General features: G+C 48.1%; 1 protein-coding gene across 4 annotated transcripts in view; it reads right to left on the reverse strand.

Moving 5' to 3' along the window:
• Positions 1 to 1,476: 1,476 nt before the first annotated feature.
• LOC138299898 (polymeric immunoglobulin receptor-like) overlaps positions 1,477 to 22,300 on the reverse strand; it is a 258,007-nt gene continuing 237,183 nt past the window's right edge. For 3 of the 4 annotated variants that reach the window (XM_069238604.1, XM_069238602.1, XM_069238603.1), the window contains one exon: positions 1,660 to 2,569. In XM_069238604.1, coding sequence (XP_069094705.1) covers positions 2,499 to 2,569 — 71 coding nt within the window. In that variant the 3' untranslated portion in view covers positions 1,660 to 2,498. Of the gene's footprint in view, positions 2,570 to 22,300 lie in introns of all 4 variants that reach the window. The other variant, XM_069238601.1, reaches the window with a different exon arrangement.

Below are 22,300 nucleotides of genomic sequence, written 5' to 3' on the forward strand. Positions count from 1 at the left end.
GGATTCAATGGGGCCGCGGTACACTGGCGGGACCCCGCCAGTGGTGCCGGTCCGACCGCGGCTTTACCGCCGCGGTCGGAATCCCCATTGGAGCACCGCCGGCCTGTCGGCGGTGCTCCCGCGGTCCTCCGCCCTGGCGGTCAAAGACCGCCAGGGTCAGAATGACCACCATAGTCTGCTGTGTGCTTTTGCATTTCTGAAAATCAGTGAACTAGAAGTCTAATCCATGGTCTTTGTATTAATAAATTGCATGTTCAGGATGTCCTTGTCAACTTCCAGGATCCTTTATTGAGCCTTTCATAGGAGCTATTCTTTATTAGAACTGTCTATTCTATTTCTGCATTACATAAACATCATGTCAGTTCCTTCATATTCAATGCACTTCTCATTCATTAATATGCAGTAGGAGTAGCTGTTTCTAGATTTACCTCATGTAATGTGTCTCAGGTATTAGTATTTCCATTAGCTTACTAGAATTATACATTCCTGATGTAACCCTACTATATCCTATTTTAGCACTGTATGTGTGTGTATTTGCTGTCTAGTACTCTCCAAAAGATTATGTTTTGGGGATATGTTCCAGTTTCCTCTTTGGTAAACCAGACTGGCCCTATGTCACTCTGGTTTCTGCTTTCTATTTGATTCTGGCTTTTGATTTTTTTAAGAGACTAGCTTCATGTCTTGCAGATTATGACTGTTTTGTTTGAAGTAAATCATAATTAACTAAGTATTCACTTCTTGCCTTCTGTAATGATCTTAATTTTGAAAAAAATCTAAAAGGTTTGACCTGAGGCTCAAGCTTTGTCTTGCATAAGTTTATTTGATTTGGCTTGAACTCAGTTTTATGAAGACTCAGATAGTCCTGATTGTATGTATCAACCCTCTTAGTTACTTAATTAGAGTAGTTAACACATGTTAACTGTTTAAAAAAACATCTTTGTCATATCAAAGCACAGTACCGTATAATACTTTCTTGGCTAGTGCTTCACAACTTCAGTGCAGTGCTTCCCTCCTAATAATGACGTGTTAACTTTAAAGTATCTTAATAGTGAAGAGCTGTATTTCGATTAGCATATACATTTGGTAATGAAACTACGTCTTTTCTTCACATAATTATCTAATGATATGCAAATTAGCGAGGCGGGTTTTAATATGCAAGTTAAGGTTTAGGGAACATTTTCCAGGTCGGATAACGGTTTGAGGGTTGCTTTCACAGCTGTATGGAATACCACGAACTAACCAAGAAAGGCTCACGGTCCCATTCTAGTCACAGGGCCCTGCAGTCTAGGGCTGAGGTCCATTACATTGGAGGGGGCAGGTGGTGCTTTCGTGCCAGAGACTCAGGGCGCCGCACTCCCAAAGAAAAATGCAAATGCGGATTTTAAAGCAAGACTGAACTACTTATTAATTCTGAGGCAGCTAACATGGCTATCCAGCTAGAGCTACTATTTTCATTTTCCCTTGGGGGCATTTTTTAACTTGGAAACAGGTGTTCATGCTTTCAATGTCTCACGTGGTTATTTTTTTTATCTAGGCCCTGCCAAATCTGCTCATAAGCCTAGTAGGGCTGGTCTGAAACTTTTAGCGGGGTCGATTATGGGTTCCAATTTGGACATGAGAATAGGCATGGCTTTCCTGCTTTTTTGATCACTTTCTTTTGATTCATCTTTCACTATGATACATCATCAGGGAGTTCCTTGAGATTTGGAAAAAAAAAAAATCGATCTGTTTTTTGCTGCTGCCTTGGGGGCTGCGGTTTCTTTTTTGTTTTAAACTTGTTTTAGCGAACTCCCTTTCATATTGTATCTGCCTGTCAATGTAAAATATCTAAATATGATACATTTGCTTCTGTTCCATGACCTCTTGCCTTCTTTTTGTATGTCCTTGCATCATAGATACGTACGACTTTCCAGTAACAAATTCTGTGACAATGGTGGACACATTTTGAACCAAACTACTGCCAAATTTTTTAAGAGACGTTTTTGGTTGAACATCGTGGGAGTTTATGGTCAGACATGAAACATTTTGAAAACAATAATAACCTGACCGCAAATAGACAATTGCTGATGAAATGACATGCCTGTAAATTTGCTTGAACTTTGATCTACCTGTTTTCAATTCATACTGGGACAAAGCCACAAGCACACATTATTAACAAATGATGATTTGAACTCGTCCAGGTAACCTGTGGTTAATCTTTATATATTTTGTAATCTAGAAAGATTATAACAATACAGTGGTAACGTATCTTTGGCAGTACGGGAGGTAATCTTTGTATTCCATATCCACTGGAGGTATTTCAGATCCAATCCAATCCAAGTGTTATGGGGGAACAAATGAAAGATATAACTGTCAATTTTTGTAATTAAACATCTGGCCCTCCTCATTCACAGGGGGGTCATTGCGAAGGTCTCACGGCCAAATGAAGATTAGGATTGTGGGATGCTGTTGTCTGGCTGGGAGTCAATGCCTTTATACTGGACATTGGTTTACATAGGTCACAGTGCAACATCGTCGGCTGCCTCTATGCAGATGTCAGGGCTCACCTTTTCCATCAAACGTTTGGAAACTGGAAAGAAAGAAGCAGTGGTGTGTTAGTATGCCGTTTTTATTTTGTAATTAGCTTAATGTTGTGAGGTACCCAATTTCTAAGTGATCCCACTTTTGCCAGAAAAGGGAACCAAGATACAGAAGATAATGTCATTGTCTCACGATTCTACAGTTTATCATGAAGAATGCATGTTATACATATCCTTTTCCTGGCTATTTTGTGTGCCAGAAAGGAGCGGTAGTCGATTCACTCGATACAGACATCCAAACGCAGATCCTTATGTTAGAAGAGCTGGGTAGATTATGTTTTATCAAGGTGTGCAGTACTAAAACGTCATCACTTTCTTACAGGTCGTCCTTCACTCTGTGTGTGATGAGCCTGCATTACCAGTCTGATCACCCAAGGGTCGGTCCCATTGCATACAAACTCATTTCACATTGGCAAGTATTGAAAAAAGCGGCCCACATTTTCAAATCAGGGCAGTTTTCAACATGTAAAGGGCAAGCTGTATAGGTGTTTGAAAGGTATGGGAGACTGCAGGCATTTGAGCTTGCTCCAGGCAACGTTTGTTTTAGTACCTGGAAAATCTACAGTAAAAACCAGCCCATCAGACCTTAAAACAGCCCCTCAATCAGTTAAAAAACACAGTCCATACATGTATCTGGTAATTCTGCTCTTTGGGCACTGCCTGATGCCCTATATCCCAGTTCGACCCTACTCATTCCTTGAGATCCTTAAAACTCAACAGATGCATCGCCCAATGCTGCTGCTTTGATCTCTGCCTTCTTCCGTCTCTGCTCTACCAAGAGTCCTCATTGGCTCTCCTTGAATCAGGAGCTCTCCTTCCGGTTGAAAGGATTAATCTTATCCTCTTATGAGTGAACCGTGCCTGTCGATTAATGCTTACTTATTTTATGTCTCGAAATGGGCTGTACAATACGTCTGCACATTAGCCATGGGATGCCTGTGTTCTTTCAATTGGTATGATATCCCATAGTCTCTTGGGTTCTCTTCTGCTCTGTATGTTCCTTCTATATATGTACACAACGTTAAAGGGGCCACCCAGTGAATGATGCCACCATAAATGTCAAAACACAAGCTGACATCAAATAAAACTCCACTCTAGAACACCTATTGTTTGGCAATTCATAGCTGCCAAGTTTTCAGATAGCAATGTGTGACATTTTCATATTTTCAGTGTACTTATGAGTGACATTTTAACAGCTATGAGTGACACTTTTTTTGTGAGCAAAATCGAGCAATGAAAACGATGGGAATGTATAGATATCAGAAAGTACACAAATTTGAGCAACAAGACAATCTAAGAAGATCTTAAAACTGATGTAATGCACCAGAAATGAAAGGGCACTAACAGGAGTATGTCCAAGCTCTCCACAAGCGACCCGACTGCCATAGCTGTCAAGTTTTCAGACTGCTGATGAGTGACATTTTCATGGTTCAAGTGCACTTGTGAGTGACATTCAGCTGCCAAATGTGTGACAATTTCTTGTTAGTAAAACCAACCAATAAGGTTCATATAGAAGACAAATAACACTGGTTGGACACGTATTCTGTTGCTGGTTGGCAGCAACAATACCTGGGGTCCTGGGCAGGGAGGAAATTGAAACATCCTGCTTTGGCCTGCTCCAACCAGACATAGTGCCAGGCTCTTCCTGGACCCTGGGAATCAATCAATGCAAGCATCATTGAAACAGAGCCTATGCAGGCAGCCTCTGTCAACATCGGTCCGACCGACCAGGCTGAGAGACAGCAGCAATTAATCAATAATATTATGCTGTCTGTCAGCTGAGCCCAGCTTACTGTGGCACTAGCCTGGTGAGCAGTGAGCTACAGGCTCAGACTGTAAATTAAATATTGTCAATTAGTGGTGAAAATCACAATTCACACAGTTCAGACCTGAGTTAGAGGTGCCATCGGGGACCTCTCAGCTGATAATTAATGATTAGCTCTCAAAATCGTGCTTCAGCTCAGAGAGACTGTCTCCGCAAACGGACACACAACTAAAGTGTCTGTTGCAATCACATGAAAGCCACTGCAGCTGGCCCGGAATGAGTATCACCAGTTGCAGCTGTGATTGTAATGAATGCTGCAGCCAGTGCAGGCTGGCATTACCCACATGCCTGACCTTTTGAAAACATACTTTTGCGCAGTGAGGCCAATATTTCTACGTTTTGACTCAAATCAGTGCTAGCGCAGATTTGCGTCAAAAAGTTTACCACCGGCTAACGCCATTCCAATGCGCCAGCCGGGCGCCTTATTTATGGAATGACGTTAGCCGGCGCTGCAGCCTGGTTAGCGTAAAAATAAATGACGGTAACCGGGCAGCAGAGGCGCAGGGAAGACTGGGGGTTGTGCGTCAAAGAATGGTGTAAGTCAGGTTAGAGTTAAACATATTGGCTCTAACCTGACTAGCGCCATTTTTTGATGCACTACCCCCATGGAAATGACTCCTGTCATGTAAGGGGGCCCACGTTGGGCCCCCCTATACCACTTAATTTTTTTTTATACTTACCTGCACTCACCATGGATGGGTCCCCCCATCCATGGGTGTCCTCCAGGGGTGGGCGAGGGTGGCAGGGGGTGTCCCTGGGTGCAGGGAAGGGCACCTGTGGACTGCTTCCATGGTCTCCCACCATGGAAATGAGCCCACAGGTCCCTTAATGCCTGCCCTGACCCATGAGTTAAAAAACGGCGCAAATCAGGCTGGGCACCATGTTTTAAGGCCTGCCTCCTCCTGTGTGTCATTTTGATGCCGGAGGATAAAGAAGGCACACTTGCCTTAGAGTCATTTTTTGCACTAGAACACCTACCTTGCAGGTAATTAGCACATGGTAGGTTTTCACGTACAAAAAATGACTCAAACTCCATAACTTTGGCGCTAGACGGGTCTAGCGCCAAAGTATAAATATGGAGTTAAGTTTGCGCTGAATTTGCGTAAAAGAAATGACGCAAATCCGATGCAAACAGAGTATAAATATGGGCCTGGGTGTGTGCACTAGTGCAGTCACTCACTGCCAGAGCAGCCTGCTTGCAAATAAGTGCTTGGGCGTCTCGTCTCGTTTCGCTTGTGTCTGTCTGCCCTGAGTGAGCGCCGATGGAGTCAAGGAAGCGCAAATGCGTGACTTTGCATTTTAGTGCGGTGATGCAGACCACCACACTAAAATGCGTTAGTCGAACTCCTCATGCGTAGTACTTGCCAGGGCTGGTAATTATTAAGGTGCAGAATTGGTTAAACAGAGGTGCTTTTTCCTCTACACTGGATGGCCCCAGTGGGTAGTTTGAGTCAGTGGTTTCTGGTGCCCGTCACTAGCACTTTTTCCTCAACAACGGCTTAATGACAGTCTACTACAAGGTTGCACTGTCTATGATATTGAACTTTGAGATGAGTAGACAAGCAATGTTTAATAATTCAATATAAATTTAAAATTAATGAAACCTATTACTGTATCATTCTTATAGCTTTGGGTGTCCTGGAGCAGTCAGTATTGTCTCATTTGTAGGAATGTATAGTTATGCTTGTACTGTCATTGGCAGCGCTGACAGGGAAAATGATTGATGTAGGGGCCTCCTGTGGAGTTCCCTAACGCTTACACTTTTACACATTAAGCACTGAATGACCCCTTTAATGTAATGTACAGCAGACTAGAAAAACAGTCATGCCTTTTAGCCTTAGTTTGTTCTGAGTTCTCTTTTATGTCTGCATACCCCTTTCTGGTTGGACCCTCCTTCCTTCGACCAGGCTTTCAGACAAACACTAATTGATTGTCTGTGTACAATTATTCCTGTTAAGGTAACCAGGCTCTTGTTCTCTTCCTATAGTTTGCCTTTGTTGCCCATCCCCTTAATTCTCCATCTCCACTAGGTTCTCTTTTCTGAATCGTGCACCAGTGGAAAGGAGTTTGGTCTGTCCGTACATAAGTGATTCAGGTGACTTATGGGGAAATGTATTCCCAGGTCGGTCACTGCTCTGAGGTAATCAGAAAGACAGATCACAGCAGGAGCCAGGTGAAAGTGGATAACTTAGATAAGGTAAGTGACACTGAAGTTTGAGGAAAATAGACCTTCCCTAATTCTCCATCACACACAGTAGCATTGCCCCAGGTATACTCCACTGGAGGACAGCTTTTAGTTCCCCATCATAGCAAGAGAAGAGTTGTGTGCTCTAAACCCAGTGATAAACATAATGTTATCAACAGTGAGGCTAGCAAGGCTAAACATTTAAGGCATGCTCAGCACACAACAGTGTCAGGCAGAAAAAGAATAGTGCAACAGCTGTACTAATTTCTTTTGAAGTAGCAACATCTATTATACACATTACATAGAAAAGATGGGGTGGGAGCAGAGGAGACTCACAAAGGAAGCTAAGTTTGGTTTTGCCCACAGTGCTATCCAAGCAAAGGCCAGCCCTGGGCAAGAGAAATCAGTGGTTGCTCGTGACATTTGAGAGGGGTATGGAGTAAAAGTTGGGTATGACTTTTATACAGTGAGTAAAGCCAGCAAATCTAATAGACATACGCGGGCTCCAGGGTGGGTCCTCCTCCTGAGGATTATTTTGTAAAAATTGACAAATGGTTAATTTGAAAGCAAATTTAGTGAGAAAGCTAGGTTTATAAAGCAGTGCAAATGTAAAGGCTTGAAATAATAAATACATTAAAAACTGCCCCTTATCTTACTGCAGTAATCAGCTCAAGTTATTTTAATGTGCACATTTTACAGCGTGACAACTTCTGGCCCTTTAAAGTGTGCGGTTGTGCAGTGTCTTGCACTGCATGCTACATCAACTTTGGAAGAAAATGTTCTAACCAGGCTTCAGGAAGCACCCACGGCTGCTGGCCACAATCAGTCATACTGAAATATGTACAGACAGGTCTTTAGGTAGGGTGAAAAAAGTGGGGGCTTTCTAAAAAGGGACATGTAAAGTAAATTTCGGAGATTCCCTTAGTGTGCCACCAGACCTGTATTTTGATTTCTCTCTGCGATGTTATTGCATCCAAAAATGTAACACAACGACTGGCATACATCTCAAACTTGTCAGTCCCATTTTAAGATAAATGAGTAACAACAATGATTCCTTATAAATAATTAACATTGGAAATGTTTGAGTTCTGAAATTGTGTGACTATGAATTAAATATTATTAACACCATGGCATTAATATATTAAGGAGTATGGCCTTTAGTTATGTGTGCTTTATATAAGATATGCATGCCATTTATCCATCTGCACATTTTCAATCTCCTCTCTTTTCTCTTCAGCACCCTCTTTTCACTGTTGCCTGAATGCACTTCCTCATATCTCCCTCAATTTACCATCTCAAACATACATTGTACTCATACACATTTGAGCACTTTATTTCATTTTGCTTTTGCCTACTAAATATTTTAACCTCTTTGCACAACCTTCACACACATTTACACTGAATTTCAATTGTAGGTGGGATACATGACCATTGTTTTGTGTGCTCTGTAGAGGCACCAACAAACTGACAGGCACTTTGCTTTGCCTTCAGCCTCAGACCCACCGCTCACGATAAAAGCCCCTCATAAATACCTGGCACAAGTCAAAGAATGCACTATGAAAGAGTAATACAATGCACAAACAGAAATACAGAAACAGAGCATGATGAAACAGCTAACTCTCTTGGCGAATGCAACACTAAGTAAAACATGAAAAAAGAGAGGAACAAAATCACTGACACACATTACCTTAAGGATTTTAACACTCATTGGTTGCACATCAATCCATGTTTTGCCATTAATGTTAAGGAAATGAAGTTAAAGCCAGTTTTAACCCATACATCGGTAACTGCCTTTCCTATAAGCATGTATTTCTTGCTTTGAGCTTGACTCGGATCTGTGGATGAACTTTGGGAACGAGAAATCAGAAACCTGCTCGTCTTCAGAAACAATTTAGCGGAGAAACAAACACAGCAGCTCCACTTCTGAAGGGACCAGTGATCTGCTGCCAGGGCATGGGGGTCTAAGTGGGGGGGGGTTAAGGTGACAAGGGGTTTCCGCACAATATAAATAACCCAAGATTTTCATTAGAACACTTACCATTACCGAGGACAAGGCACTAAACTAGAAGTGCTTGCATTCACTACTACTGCGCAATAAATGGGAGAGGGTGGGATCGATGCCTGTGAATGACAGATTCTGCCCTCATGCATGGATTAAAGACTTCAACACCCAAAACCATGACGCTAAAAGCGTCACTGGCCTATAGTGGATACCAACGTAGACAACAATGGAAATTAAGGGCTTCGGAGCAGCCAGCCCTGCGTCGTGTGTCACAGTGCAGAGAAGTTGATTTATTGCCTGGCTTCTGTCTTCTACTTCAAGGCAAGGCAGGGCAGGCAGCCTGGGACAGACAGCTCAGAGTTAAATACATTGATTTGTTTAGAGATACAATTGTATCTCTAATCAAATGGATCATATTTTTTTTTTTATGTTGATGTGCAGGAATTTCAGAGGGTTGCAGCCCCTTAGCCGTAGAGGAGAAACGCCCCCTGGGAAAAAGACAACAAACATTACCTAATTGGTCTAAGTGTGCCAATGTTGAGCATGTGTCACAATCAGTTTTGCCAGTGCCAGGCCAGCCATGCTAAGCATATGTTGAAAACAATTAAAACATTGCTTTACATACTTTCACACAACTCAGCAGCCACCTCGAAAGTATTGAAAACAATGTGTTCAATGTGTTTTTTACTTTTAACATGGCCTGTCTCTGCTATTGGCTTTGCCAATTACACCAGAGTTTAAAATCCTCAGACATTGACAAAGGCAATAATGGCTTTCACCATGACCTGCTTTTAGGGTCAGAGCTCGCTCAACACACCGCATAGCTCCATCAGACTGTGCCCATGCCCTCCACCCCGCCCTCGCTGCTGCCGCAAGTTTGAGGCCACCCATAGGCACCGCCAACGCCTCATCCCTGGTGTCTAGTGGGTTTCCGTAAGTTCTGTGAGTGTGTTTTGTATCTGCTTTGTATCTTTTTTGCATTGTGCCATTTCTGTGCTTTTAGCCCTTTTTCCTGCTTTGCTGCCTTTGCGCTCGCTTTCTGCCTGTTCTTGGCTCTTCTGAGCCGTTCTGTCCCGCCGCTGCGTCCCTGTGGCCCGCCCCCCTCGTGCCCTCCCTCCTACCTCCCCTTCCTAATGTAGGCCGTGCCAGAGGCGCGCCAGAGGCAAGCCCGTCTGCGCCCGTCCGCGCCTGGATGGCACCCAGCACCAGTCCCCCTGGCCCACGCCCCCCCCACACCGCCAGACGCTGCTACAGGGCCAACGAACTCCAGGCCCTCAACCCAGGCCATTCCACTGCCTGCATCCAAGTCACCCTGACGCACACCCATGGACCCTTCTCCTGTCGGATCTGCAGCTTCACCTGCCTGCACGCCGCCAAGCACCACAACAGTACCACACACAACCATCTCAGCTGCATCCTCCTCAACACCAGCTCCGTCCACAAGCACGCTGTCAAACTCTGGGACCTACTCACCTCAGCCTCCCCAGACGTCGCCTTCCTCACAAAACCTGGATGAACCCCTCCTTAGAACCTGACATCTCCTTAGCCATCCCTGAAGGCTATAAGATTACCCGCAGATACCGCACCAACAAACTGGGAGGAGGAATCGCCATAGTCCACAAGAACACCATTCAGGATCTCAACCAACACCAATGACACCATTAATGCCCCCCAACACTTACACTTCCAGATTCACGTCAATGCCAATACCACTCTCAGAGGAACCCTTGTCTACAGTCCCCCAGGCCCCCGACCACAGTTCAGCGACGCCATCGCCGACACAATCAGCACCCAGGCCCTCGCCTCTACGGACTACATTCTCCTCTGCGACTTGAATTTTCACATAGAGAACACCAACAACAGCAACTCCACCGCTCTGATCGACAACCTTGCCAACCTCAATCTCAAACAACTTGTCACGACTCCCACCCACTCAGACAGCCACACACTCAACCCCGTCTTCTCCGCCAGCAGCCACGTCACCTTCAGCCATACCACCGAACTCCACTGTACCGATCATCGCTTTGTCCACTTCACCTTCCAGAAACCCACCGCTCATCACCACCCACAACAGATCCCCCACTGCAGCTGGAACAAGATCTCGGAAAGACCAGCTGATCTCCACCCTCGACCGTCCCCCTCCACCTAGCACCATCTACCCCAACACAGCCACCCTCAACCTCAAACAGTGGATAGATGACTGCGCTAACACCCTCGCTCTGCTCAGGAAACCCTTCAACAACCGCACCAGCACTAAGGCAATCTGGTTCACCGCCGACATTCAGGCCTCCAAGTGGGAGGGCCGGAAAATCGAGAAGAAGCGGCGCCACGTACAAACAGAGAGCAACCTCGCCGCCCTTAAGACAGCCACCAGCAAGCACCACCAGCTTATCCGGACCACCAAAACATCCTTCTACAAAGATCGCATCAACAACAACGCGCACAACAGCAACGAGCTCTTCAGAATCGTCAAAGAACTCACCAACCCCAAGTCATGCTCCATTGACCCCCCTCCTTTGCAAGACCTCTGCAACTCCCTTGCCACCCTTTTACATGACAAGATCAAAGACATCCACTGCAGCTTCAACTCCTCAACCCCCACGACCACCGCGGCCACCACTAACCCCAACGCACCCAGCCACACCAACCTCTCGCTCACCTGGACCCACACCAACGACGAGGACACCATCAATACCATGAGCACCATCCACTCTGGATCACCCTCCGACCCCTGCCCCCACCATGTCTTCAACAAAGCAAGCCACATCTTCACCACCCAACTCCGTATGATCATCAACAGCTTCTTCAAGATGGCCACCTTCCCAGAGAGTTGGAAACACGCCCTGCTAAAGAAAAACCAAAGCAGACACCAGAGACCACAAGAACTACCGGTCTATCTCCCTCCTTCCCTTCCGGGCAAAGGTCATTGAGAAGATCATCAACGGGCAATTGACCCACTTTCTGGAGGACAACAACACGCTAGATATCTCCCAATCCGGATTCCGTAAGAACCACAGCACTGAGACTGCGCTCATCGCCGCAACCGACGACATCAGGACCATGCTCGACAAAGGTGAAACCGCCGCCCTCATCCTCCTAGACCTCTGGGCAGCTTCAACACTGTCTGTCACCACACCCTCTGCACATGCCTCTACGACGCTGGGATCCGCCACAAGGCCCTGGACTGGATCACATACGGTAGAACTCAGAGAGTCCGCCTCCCTCCTTTCCTGTCTGAAGCCACCAAGACCATCTGCGGCGTTCCCCAAGGATCCTCTCTCAGCCCAACTCTTTTAAAAATCTACATGGCCACCTGGATGGAGAAGAGCCACCTCAAACTTAACTCGAACAAGACTGAGATCCTCATCCTCGGCTCCAACCACTCTGCATGTGATGACTCCTGGTGGGCAGCCACCTAGGAACCGCACCAACTCCCACCACCCACGCACATAACCTAGGTTTCATCCTAGACTCATCGCTCACCATGACCCAGCAAGTCAACGTCGTCTCATCTTCTTGCTTCAACACCTTCCGCATGCTTCACAAGACCTTCAGATGGATCCCCATCGAAACCTGAACGACTGTCACCCACACCCTCGCCAGCAGCAGACTGGACTACGACAATGCACTCTATGCAGGAAAAACGTCCAAGCTCCAGAAGAAACTGCAGTGTATACAGAACGCCTCCGCACGGCTCATCCTCAACCTCCCACGTCAATGCCACATCTCAGCCCACCTCAGAGACCTACACTGGCTTCCTGTCAACAAGAGGATCACCTTCAAACTCCTCATCCACGCCCACAAAGCTCTCCACAACACAGGCCCTGCCTAGCTCAACGAGCAACTCAGCTTCCACACTCCCATCTGCCAACTCCGCTCCTCCAACCTTGCCCTCGCCACCGTTCCCTGCATCCATCGAACTACAGCCGGCGGCAGATCCTTTTCCCACCTCACCGCCAAGACCTGGAACTCCCTCCCCGTCCACCTATGACAGATCCAGGACCTCCTGACCTTCAGGAAACGCCTCAAGACCTGGTTATCCGAGCAGTAGAAACCCTTCCCCCAGCACTTTGAGACCCTAACAAGTGAGTAGTGCACTTTACAAGTGATTGATTGATTGATTGAACACAAGACAGTGTAGTGTAACAACATCCAGGACATCACCAGGGCCTTCTTCCATCACTTGGCATGTCCCAGAGGACAACTAAGATGGGAGAGACAGGGCAAGGAGAAGATCTAGGACTCCACCAAGGCCATCATCCAGCACCTTGTGCTACACTAAGTAGCACTGGGAGGGAAGGAAGTAGGAGTCAGATGGCTGAGACAGGAAGGCATCAAAATAAAGAGTATTCTTTGAAGACCAAGACATTCCCGGAAATGCTAAACAAGTAATGGCATTTTTTAAAAAAAGTAGTACCATGACTTCAGCAGTTGAAGGTCACATTCTAGCCAATCAAAGGCAAAGGTAAACAAGCTATGCTCTGGGTTGGGGAGTGGTGGTGATCAGATACATAATAGTGAAAAAGTATTCATAAAAAGCAGGAAACAAGCAAACCATCTAATCATGTGCAAGGCTAACTCTAAATAGTATCCTATACAATGCTGTGTGTGACTGATAGCTGGAGCTATCTGAAACAAGACTTCACAACAGAAGACATTTAGGTGAGTGCTAGGAGGTAAGCTTTGTGGAATACATCATTAATATTATCAAACAAAAGGCAAAGGGACTAATATAGGGCCTAAACGTGTGCTCCGCTGCTTCACTTGACTTCAGAGAAGGTAAAGAATGGTGATTCTCGATAGTTCAGAAGGAGCATTTGCAACATTCCCCAGAGGCGTGAGTGGCCACTTCACCTCAATTAGCTGTGTTTTTTTCCTGCCAAACCAGAGAATGGGGAGGTAATTGCTTTGCTCGCACTAAGGACTGTGGCATCCTTGCTACACCACTGGATGGCAGCTCCATCCAATAATCACTTAACTCTCTTGACAAAAACGGTTGCTCTGAAATATAATATTGTAGGAAGATCAAGAAAGGGAAATCTGTCAACTGTGACAACAGCATCCTGAAAGGTGAACGGAAATGAAGCAGTTGAGTGGCGACAGTCCTCAAATTGCATACGAGGCTGCAAGTGATTGTGCTAATAATATTGCGCAGCACTATTTTTGTCGGGGTTGGTAGAACTAGGAGAACATGTACACCATTGGCTAGGAATGTCAGAATAACACTTGGTCAATGGATGCGAATTTCAGAGTCATATGGGTTGGGAACTAATTTTTAAGGATTAAAGAGAATTACCCATGTATAGGTGGGCAAAGACAATTCCAGAGTGGCTGAATGGTGGAAGACTGTCAATTAAAAATAAGAGGGCCTTGATCATGAAAAGTTTCTCAACCATAACAGCAGCTTTTGACACAGCCTGAGGGTTCCCAGCTATATAGTGCTGTGAAAGTGTTTTCACTAATTTAAAACATCATATTATTAAAAGAGATTTTTAAAGGCCTCAATTAGACATCACATTTAAACGTGGTTTTGCATCTAAAGCTTACACAGAGACGTGTATTTAGTTTAAACTGCTGAAAAACACATTTGTCATTTCTTTCTCTCCCTCTATCCTTTCATGACACAAATGCCTTATTTTAAAAACCGAATAAATGGAGAGAGTGCTTGAAGCTAGACTTATTACCCATTTAACCTATACGAAATAACTGCAATATAAGATTAATCTTAAAAAGTTGTGAATAGAAAAGTGAATAGACACTGTTACTGAAGGCGTATGAGAATGGGAGTGACTTCATCCCGGAATATATTGTACTTACTTTGACTTGTTTTTGTTTTATAATGCCTATGGTGAAAATAAATTGGAGAATAACAAAAGATTTCAGAAAACAGTAAATGTATCTTGTGTTTAAAATGTTCTTTTTTAAGACTTGCCAAATCAGCTGTCCTGTTCCCATGAAGACATCGACATCTCATTGGCTGAAACAAGAAGTTATCTACCCTGGTCTTGCAACTTGTTATATTATTGAAGTGTATAAATGAGTGTTTAGGAAAGCAAGCCCCACCTTTTTGAGCTTTTAGCTTAGTGCCTTTAGACGCAGATGACATAGGGGAAAAGACTAGACTCTTCCTGAGAGTTCACTCTGACTTTTATACTTTCTGACTTAGGCTGTTTGCTGAAGCATCTCAGAGTCACTCTGGGAGCTATTTTAATTCTGTTTTGAAACTAAGCTGTGTGAGACTGTACTGCGCTTCTCAAAACTTTCTTTAAGGGACGTTCTGTTATAAGACTATGGGGGTCATTCTGACCTCGGCGGTAAAAGGCCCTTACCGCCGGTCAGAAGACCGCCATAACACCGCCGCGGCCGCGGTTAACCGCCACGGTCATTCTGACCCACAACGGCCAAACCTCCAAAATTCCGTCCTCCACTGCAGGCCGCCACATCAGCGGGCAGCGATAAACTGGAGATGACCAAACCTCCACCGTCACGCCAACAGAAATACGCCCATGCCATTACGACCCACGATTCCACACGGCGGTCATTCAAACGCGGTATTCCATTGGCGGTACACACCGCCGCGGTCAGAATACACACACATCACCAAAACACAGCCACATTGGACAATTTGAAATACACACACCTGATACACATACACACACCACTCCCACACAATCAACCAACTATAAAACACACACCCACATCACCCACAAACCCCTGCGACCAGAATTACTGAGAGAAGGAGAGAGAGACACAGCAGACAATCCAAAGCAAGACACACTGAGGCACACTACACCATCACACACACCACATAGTAGCACAAAGCACCACTCACCAACATACTTATCATCACATACACCACCCCACACCACACCCACACCACCCCATGGCACCCCAAAGGCACCCACGCTTTTCGGACCAAGAACTCCGGGTCATGGTGGAGGAAATCCTAAGAGTGGAACCCCAGCTCTTCGGCTCGCAGGTGCAGCACACCAGTATAGCTAGGAAGGCGGAGCTATGGCAGCGGATCGTGGACAGGGTCAACGCGGTGGGACAGCATCCCAGGAATAGGGAGGACATACGCAAAAGATGGAACGACCTACGGGGGAAGGTCCGATCGATGGTCTCCAGGCACAACATCGCGGTCCAGAAGACTGGCGGTGGACCCCCACCCACCCCTCCCGAATTCACATCGTGGGAGCAAGACGTCTTGAACATCCTGCATCCTCAGGGCCTCGCAGGAGTAGCCGGAGGAATGGACTCTGGTAAGTCCAATCTCAACTACTATATCCCCCCCACCCCACCAGCATGCCAACCCACACCCCCACCCTCACCCCCAACCCCCCAGCACACATCCTCCCTGACAATGTCTCACCAGCACAACCCACCCATCCCAACACCAACTCCTGCATGCCAACACAAATCATGGGCACCCATCACCTAAGCATGACCACTGCACTAACCCCACCCCCCCCTAACTACCCTCACAACACCTCCCTCAAGGGAATGCCTGCACTGGGGGACAAGGGCACCCATAACACGCATGCTATTGCACACACAGAAACAATAACCAAACTCTCTTACCCCATGCAGGACCCGAACGACAACACACCAGCCAGGAGGGTCCAGAAGTGTCCATCCCACCCCCGGAACAGGCCCACACTGAGGATAGCAGCTCTGTCGACAGTGAACCTGATGACCAGCCCGGACCATCGGGGACCTCTGGGCAGTCGGTTCCCCTCAGGCAGCCACAGGCCACACCAGACCCGACCCCCTCTGCCAACACCAGCACAGCTCCCACCCAGCGGGCCCATGCCTCTGTCTCTAGGACAGCTCAATCAGCGGTGTGTCCACCACTACAGGGCACCCAGGCTAACCCAACACCCCAACAACAACAGGGACCTGGGGGCAGTGGTAGCGGGCACACCGGCCAGGGGACAGAGGCCGGGGGAAACCGGGCAGCTCGGAGGGCTGCTGTGCGACAGGGGGGGGAGGAGAGGCCCAGGGAACCCACTCTCCAAGAGGCCCTCACCACCATCATGGGGGCATACCACCACTCCCAAGAAACGATGGCGACGGTACTGGCCAGGTTCACTGAGATCCAGGCACAGCAGGAAGAACGCTACATGGGGTTCAGGGAGGAGCTGAGAATCATCGGGACCGCAATGGGGACCATCCTCCTGGCCCTCCACAGGATAGAGGACGCGTTGCGGGACCATGGTGCACCACACAGGGCCCCTGTCACTAGGCCGGACCAGGAACAGCCTACCACCTCCGCCGGCGCTAGTGGACAGGAGGTCCCAACACCTCGACAGCCCCCCAGAACCCCACCTCCTGCTGAAGAACAACCACCCCGTAAGAGGAGCCTGAGACCAAAAAAAAAGACAGAGTAGGATGTCAAGACCCCCGCCAGCAGGACATACCCCCTCAAGTCTTCCCACTGTCCCACATTGCCACCCTGTCCAACCATGAACTGCCTATGCTCCATCCTTCCACAGGCAAAAGAACAATGCACCTGTGAGACATCCTCTTCCTCCACTTCTCTCACCACTACTCCTACCCCTTACCTTGGTCCCAAGAAAAATTACCTCTCCAGTTTTGACCTCTTTCCCTCCCCCGACCCACCCCCTCCAACTGGGAAAAGTCTCAAGGGCACCTCAGCCACCACCAGCCCAACTACTACAGTGAAAGTGGTGCATGGCATGTGGAGTCCACCCTTTGGCGGCAGTAACACTTCGGTGAGCAGCAAGGGGACAGCCAGCCCCCCCCCAGGCAAGAGGACCCGGAAATTGAAGGGCCGCCGTGAGCGGACAGAGACGGCTGCCCCCAAGGAGGTGACTCCGGCCACTTCACCGGCCACAGCAGCCAGGGGAGGCAAGGGCCCGAGAGCCCCATCTAAGGAGCGGAAGGACAGCAGGGCGGAGAGGACAACCACCAGGAGCGCGGAGCAGGAGGGCCCCACAAGCCCCATCCCGGCTGCAAGGGACGAAACCAAAGGGCCCAGGACTCACTCCCCGAAGGGGCCTGACACAGCACGGTCGGAGGGCGACTGAGCAGGGTGTCCAGGCCAGGTATGACTCCCTTGACATACTGCAAGAGCACCGCTGAAGAGGGCCCCGCCGTGAAGACAGGTACCGCTGAAGAGGGCCCCGCCGTGAAGACAGGTACCGCTGAACAGGGCCCCGCCGTGCAGAAGAGCACCGCTGAAGAGGGCCCCGCCGTGAAGACAGGTACCGCTGAAGAGGGCCCCGCCGTGAAGACAGGTACCGCTGAAGAGGGCCCCGCCGTGCAGAAGAGCACCGCTGAACAGGGCCCCGCCGTGAAGACAGGTACCGCTGAAGAGGGCCCCGCCGTGCAGAAGAGCACCGCTGAACAGGGCCCGCCGTGCAGAAGAGCACCGCTGAAGAGGGCCCCGCCGGGAAGACAGGTACTGCTGAAGAGGGCCCCGCCGTGAAGACAGGTACCGCTGAAGAGGGCCCCGCCGTGAAGACAGGTACCGCTGAAGAGGGCCCCGCCGTGAAGACAGGTACCGCTGAACAGGGCCCCGCCGTCTCAAGCACCGCTCCGCTGGGCCCTTCCTGTCAAGCACCGCTCCGCTGGGCCCTTCCTGTCAAGCACCGCTCCGCTGGGCCCCGCTGTCTCAAGCACCGCTCCGCTGGGCCCTTCCTGTCAAGCACCGCTCCGCTGGGCCCCGCCGTCTCAAGCACCGCTCCGCTGGGCCCTTCCTGTCAAGCACCGCTCCGCTGGGCCCCGCCGTCTCAAGCACCGCTCCGCTGGGCCCTTCCTGTCAAGCACCGCTCCGCTGGGCCCTGCCGTCTCAAGCACCGCTCCGCTGGGCCCTTCCTGTCAAGCACCACTCCGCTGGGCCCCGCCGTCTCAAGCACCGCTCCGCTGGGCCCTGCTGTCTCAAGCACCGCTCCGCTGGGCCCTTCCTGTCAAGCACCGCTCCGCTGGGCCCCGCCGTCTCAAGCACCGCTCCGCTGGGCCCTTCCTGTCAAGCATCGCTCCGCTGGGCCCCGCCGTCTCAAGCACCGCTCCGCTGGGCCCTTCCTGTCAAGCACCGCTCCTCTGGGCCCCGCCGTCTCAAGCACCGCTCCGCTGGGCCCCGCCGTCTCAAGCACTGTTTATGGTTCACTGTGCCCACCATGCCTCCTCCTTGACCAGTGGACTCTGTAATCCACCTGAGAGACTGTGGCTTTGCACTCCCCAGGATGGTACAGTGGGCAACCCACCCACTGTAGAGACATTGAGAGACTGTGGCTTTGCACTCCCCAGGATGGTCCAGTGGGCAACCCACCCACTGCAGAGACTTGAGAGACTGTGGCTTTGCACTCCCCAGGATGGTCCAGTGGGCAACCCACCCACTGCAGAGACTTGAGAGACTGTGGCTTTGCACTCCCCAGGATGGTCCAGTGGGCAACCCACCCACTGCAGAGACTTGAGAGACTGTGGCTTTGCACTCCCCAGGATGGTACAGTGGGCATGGTGGCTCCTCGTGGATCTGGCGTCGTGGACTCATGTGGCTGTGGTGGCCCCCCCTTCCCTTCCCCCTGAGGTGCCTGTAGTTTTGACATCGGATGCCCCTGCAGTGTTCTCTCCAAAGGACTCAGGTCTCGTGTGTGGCTTTGCCCTTGTTTCGCAGAACTTTGGCCCACGGACATGTTAGATTCGTAGGATGTGCAGGACTTGTTACTTCAGTGATACACTGATGTGTATATATTTTTGGTTTTTGTAAATATTTTTCACGGTTGCTCAATTATTTCCAGGTGCTTTTTTTGAACATGAAAATTTATTCCAAATTTGGTTGTGTCATTGTATTTTTAAAGGGTGTTTGTGTGGTGTCACTGTGACTTCCTGCTCTGCATTGGTGTGTACAATTTGGGGGGTGGGAGGGTCGCATATGTATATGCCCGTAACCTTTCTTCCTCCCCCCTCCTGTGTGTCGTAGGTGCAGTACTCACCGTTGACGTCTGCGCCGGAGTTCGTACTCGTGGTAGATGAGCAGGTAGACGAGAGCAGGTATGATGTTCAATTCGGGTTCCATGCTGTCCGGATTCCGCGTGGAGTGTCTCGAGGTGAGCGTTTTCCATTGGAAATGTCTGTTTACGCCGTGTTTTTATCGGCGGTGCTCCCGCCCCGGAAAAGGTGGCGGATTGGTGGGTCGTGATAGGGTGGGCGGTACATTGTCTGCCGCCTGGCTGTTGGCGGTGACCGCCGCGCTGTTTGTTTGTTCCGCCGTGGCGGTCGGAGTGTTAATGCGGCGGGCTGTGTTGGCGGTTCCCGCCAGGGTCAGAATTGCATTTTTTTGACCGCCGGCCTGTTGGCGGGTTGGCCGCCGCTTTATCACTGACCGCCAGGGTCAGAATGACCCCCTATATGCTTTCACATCCTTGGGAGTTCAATTGATGTTCTTTTTCTACTCTAAATTAGCCTAAAATAGGGATCAGATGTTATAGAAGGCGCGTCATGCTTTGTTCTGTAATTTCAGCCCTCTGTATATATGTTCTTGCAAACACAGTCCTTCCTCTTTTTTTGCAAACCATTGGAAACTTAACAACTCCAACCATACTGGAACCACAGCGTATACCTGAAAGACCTCCAGATTTGCAATTCAGATTGAAGCCTTGCCCAGAACTTCTAGCTTCAGACGTGAACTCCTATCTCTTTATTTATTGCTGAATCCTAGTAACAAAGAGACATGCTAATAACACCGTACTTGATAATAATAATAATAAAAGCAAACGGGTGGGCATAGGCATGTACTCATAACATTCTATGCTTCTCTATATGATTCATATGGGTGGGATGATCCCCACATCCATGTCCTTAATAGAATTCAAAATTCTTGACGCAACAGCTAGAACATGTTTTATTCTATGTCAGGACTGGAGGCTTCGGATTATGCTAGTTTAAAGCTAATTGACCACTTCTGAGGCTCCATCAACAGTAGCCTTATGATAAGAATATCTTAAAGGTAGATTTTGACGACCAATTTGCTGCAGCCATGATGTCTTCTAGGCGAGAACCTATGCAAAAAGATTTCAATGCGATGGCCCCTTGAACAGAATGCGCCCCAAACTTAGTAATGTCAATCACAGCTTCCCCTAATATCCACACTCGTCTATGTGGTTCTGCAATGAAATTGATAACTGACCTTCGGCATCTCTACAAAACTCTCTAGTCAAAACCTTGCAAGCTTTCAAACATTGTACCACACAGATTTGCATTATGACAAAAAGCTGGGTCGGAAATACAACGTGACGCTGTTTTGGTGAGTCTAGAAATAGTAAAAAAGGCTCCCGAAGCAGTAAATAGTCTACTTCATAAATCCAGCGCTCAGACATCTGAAACACGCCTGCAGGATATTGGGCATAAAAGAAGGGTAAGCTTTGCAGCTAACTGCTTACTCAACAAATCCTCATTAGAACGCTATCCCTGTAAGAAACAGAAAACAACACCAACATACCATAAAGCTGAATACTTGGGCTGCAGGAGATTCACCATTCTTATGCCCCTAAGAAGCTTACAAACCAAGGGATGCTCCCCTAGGTTTGTACCTGCTTGACAACAGAATCTGTTCTGAATAAGCTAGGCCCCTGCAAAAGTGCTAGATCTTCAGATGCTGAAGAGCCTGATAATGCAAGGGACCAGGAAAAATCTCCTGAATTGAAGATGCAAAAAAATCGATTAGGCCAGCCAGAGCCCTCAATTATATAGTCGGAGAGGCAAGGGCTCTTACTCTTTTTTGATAGACTTCTGCTTGGAGAGGGGTAGTTTCAACTGAGCCAATAATTAATCCACCTAAAAACCTAAGAATTCTGTGAATTGGGACGGGGTCAAGCTAGATTTGTCGGAATTGATCAGAAATCCCAAATCATGCAGGGTCTGGATAGTCCAAGACAGAAGCAACTTAACAGCCATGGTTTTGCCATCATTAGCACACCTTCTCAATAAATGATTAGGCATACACCCTTTTCTCTGAAGATCTGCACCACTGTCAGCAAAAGCTTGGTAAAACACCAAGAGGCTGATGAAAGGCCCAATGCGAAGACAGTAACCTCAAACCATTGGTCTTGCCAGTGAAACTGTAGAAACCGTAGGTGTGGGACATAGATGAGAACTGTAAAATAAGTGTCTTTTAGGTCTAAACGGACTAACCAATCACCCTCTTGCAAGAGGTCTCATAAAAGATGGATACCTTCCATCTTGAAGTGACAATACACTATCCAAGATTTGAATTATTTTAGGTTGAGAACCAGACTGGAGCCTCTGCCATTCTTCTGTACCAATAAAATCGTACTCACGAGTCCCACTGGATGGGGAATCTGTCTGGACAATCACCTCTTTGCGGAGTAGAGATGCAATCTTGTTTTCTGTAAAACAGCTCTCCGTTTCGGAAAAATATATAGGACGAGGAGGAACTACCTGTTTTGAGGTGGAGTAAAACTCCAGCATGTAGCCTCGAACCGTCTGGAGTACCCATGGATCTTGGGAGAAACTTTCCCATGCTGCAAGTTGCCATTGTGTCCTCCCTCCTAGAATCACTTCTGAAAAGAGAATGACTCTCACCTGTTGGAGCGGCATCTGCCACGTTGAATCCGCTTCGGTTGCCACCCCTAAAGATGCATCCACAATGTCCCCAAGCCAATGTTGGGTAGAAGCCTGAGGAGGATTGATAGCCGACCTGGGATAGAGGCCTGAAATGAACTACG

Source organism: Pleurodeles waltl, chromosome 6 (assembly GCF_031143425.1).
Source record: "Pleurodeles waltl isolate 20211129_DDA chromosome 6, aPleWal1.hap1.20221129, whole genome shotgun sequence".
Classification (NCBI taxonomy): Eukaryota; Metazoa; Chordata; class Amphibia; order Caudata; family Salamandridae; genus Pleurodeles; species Pleurodeles waltl.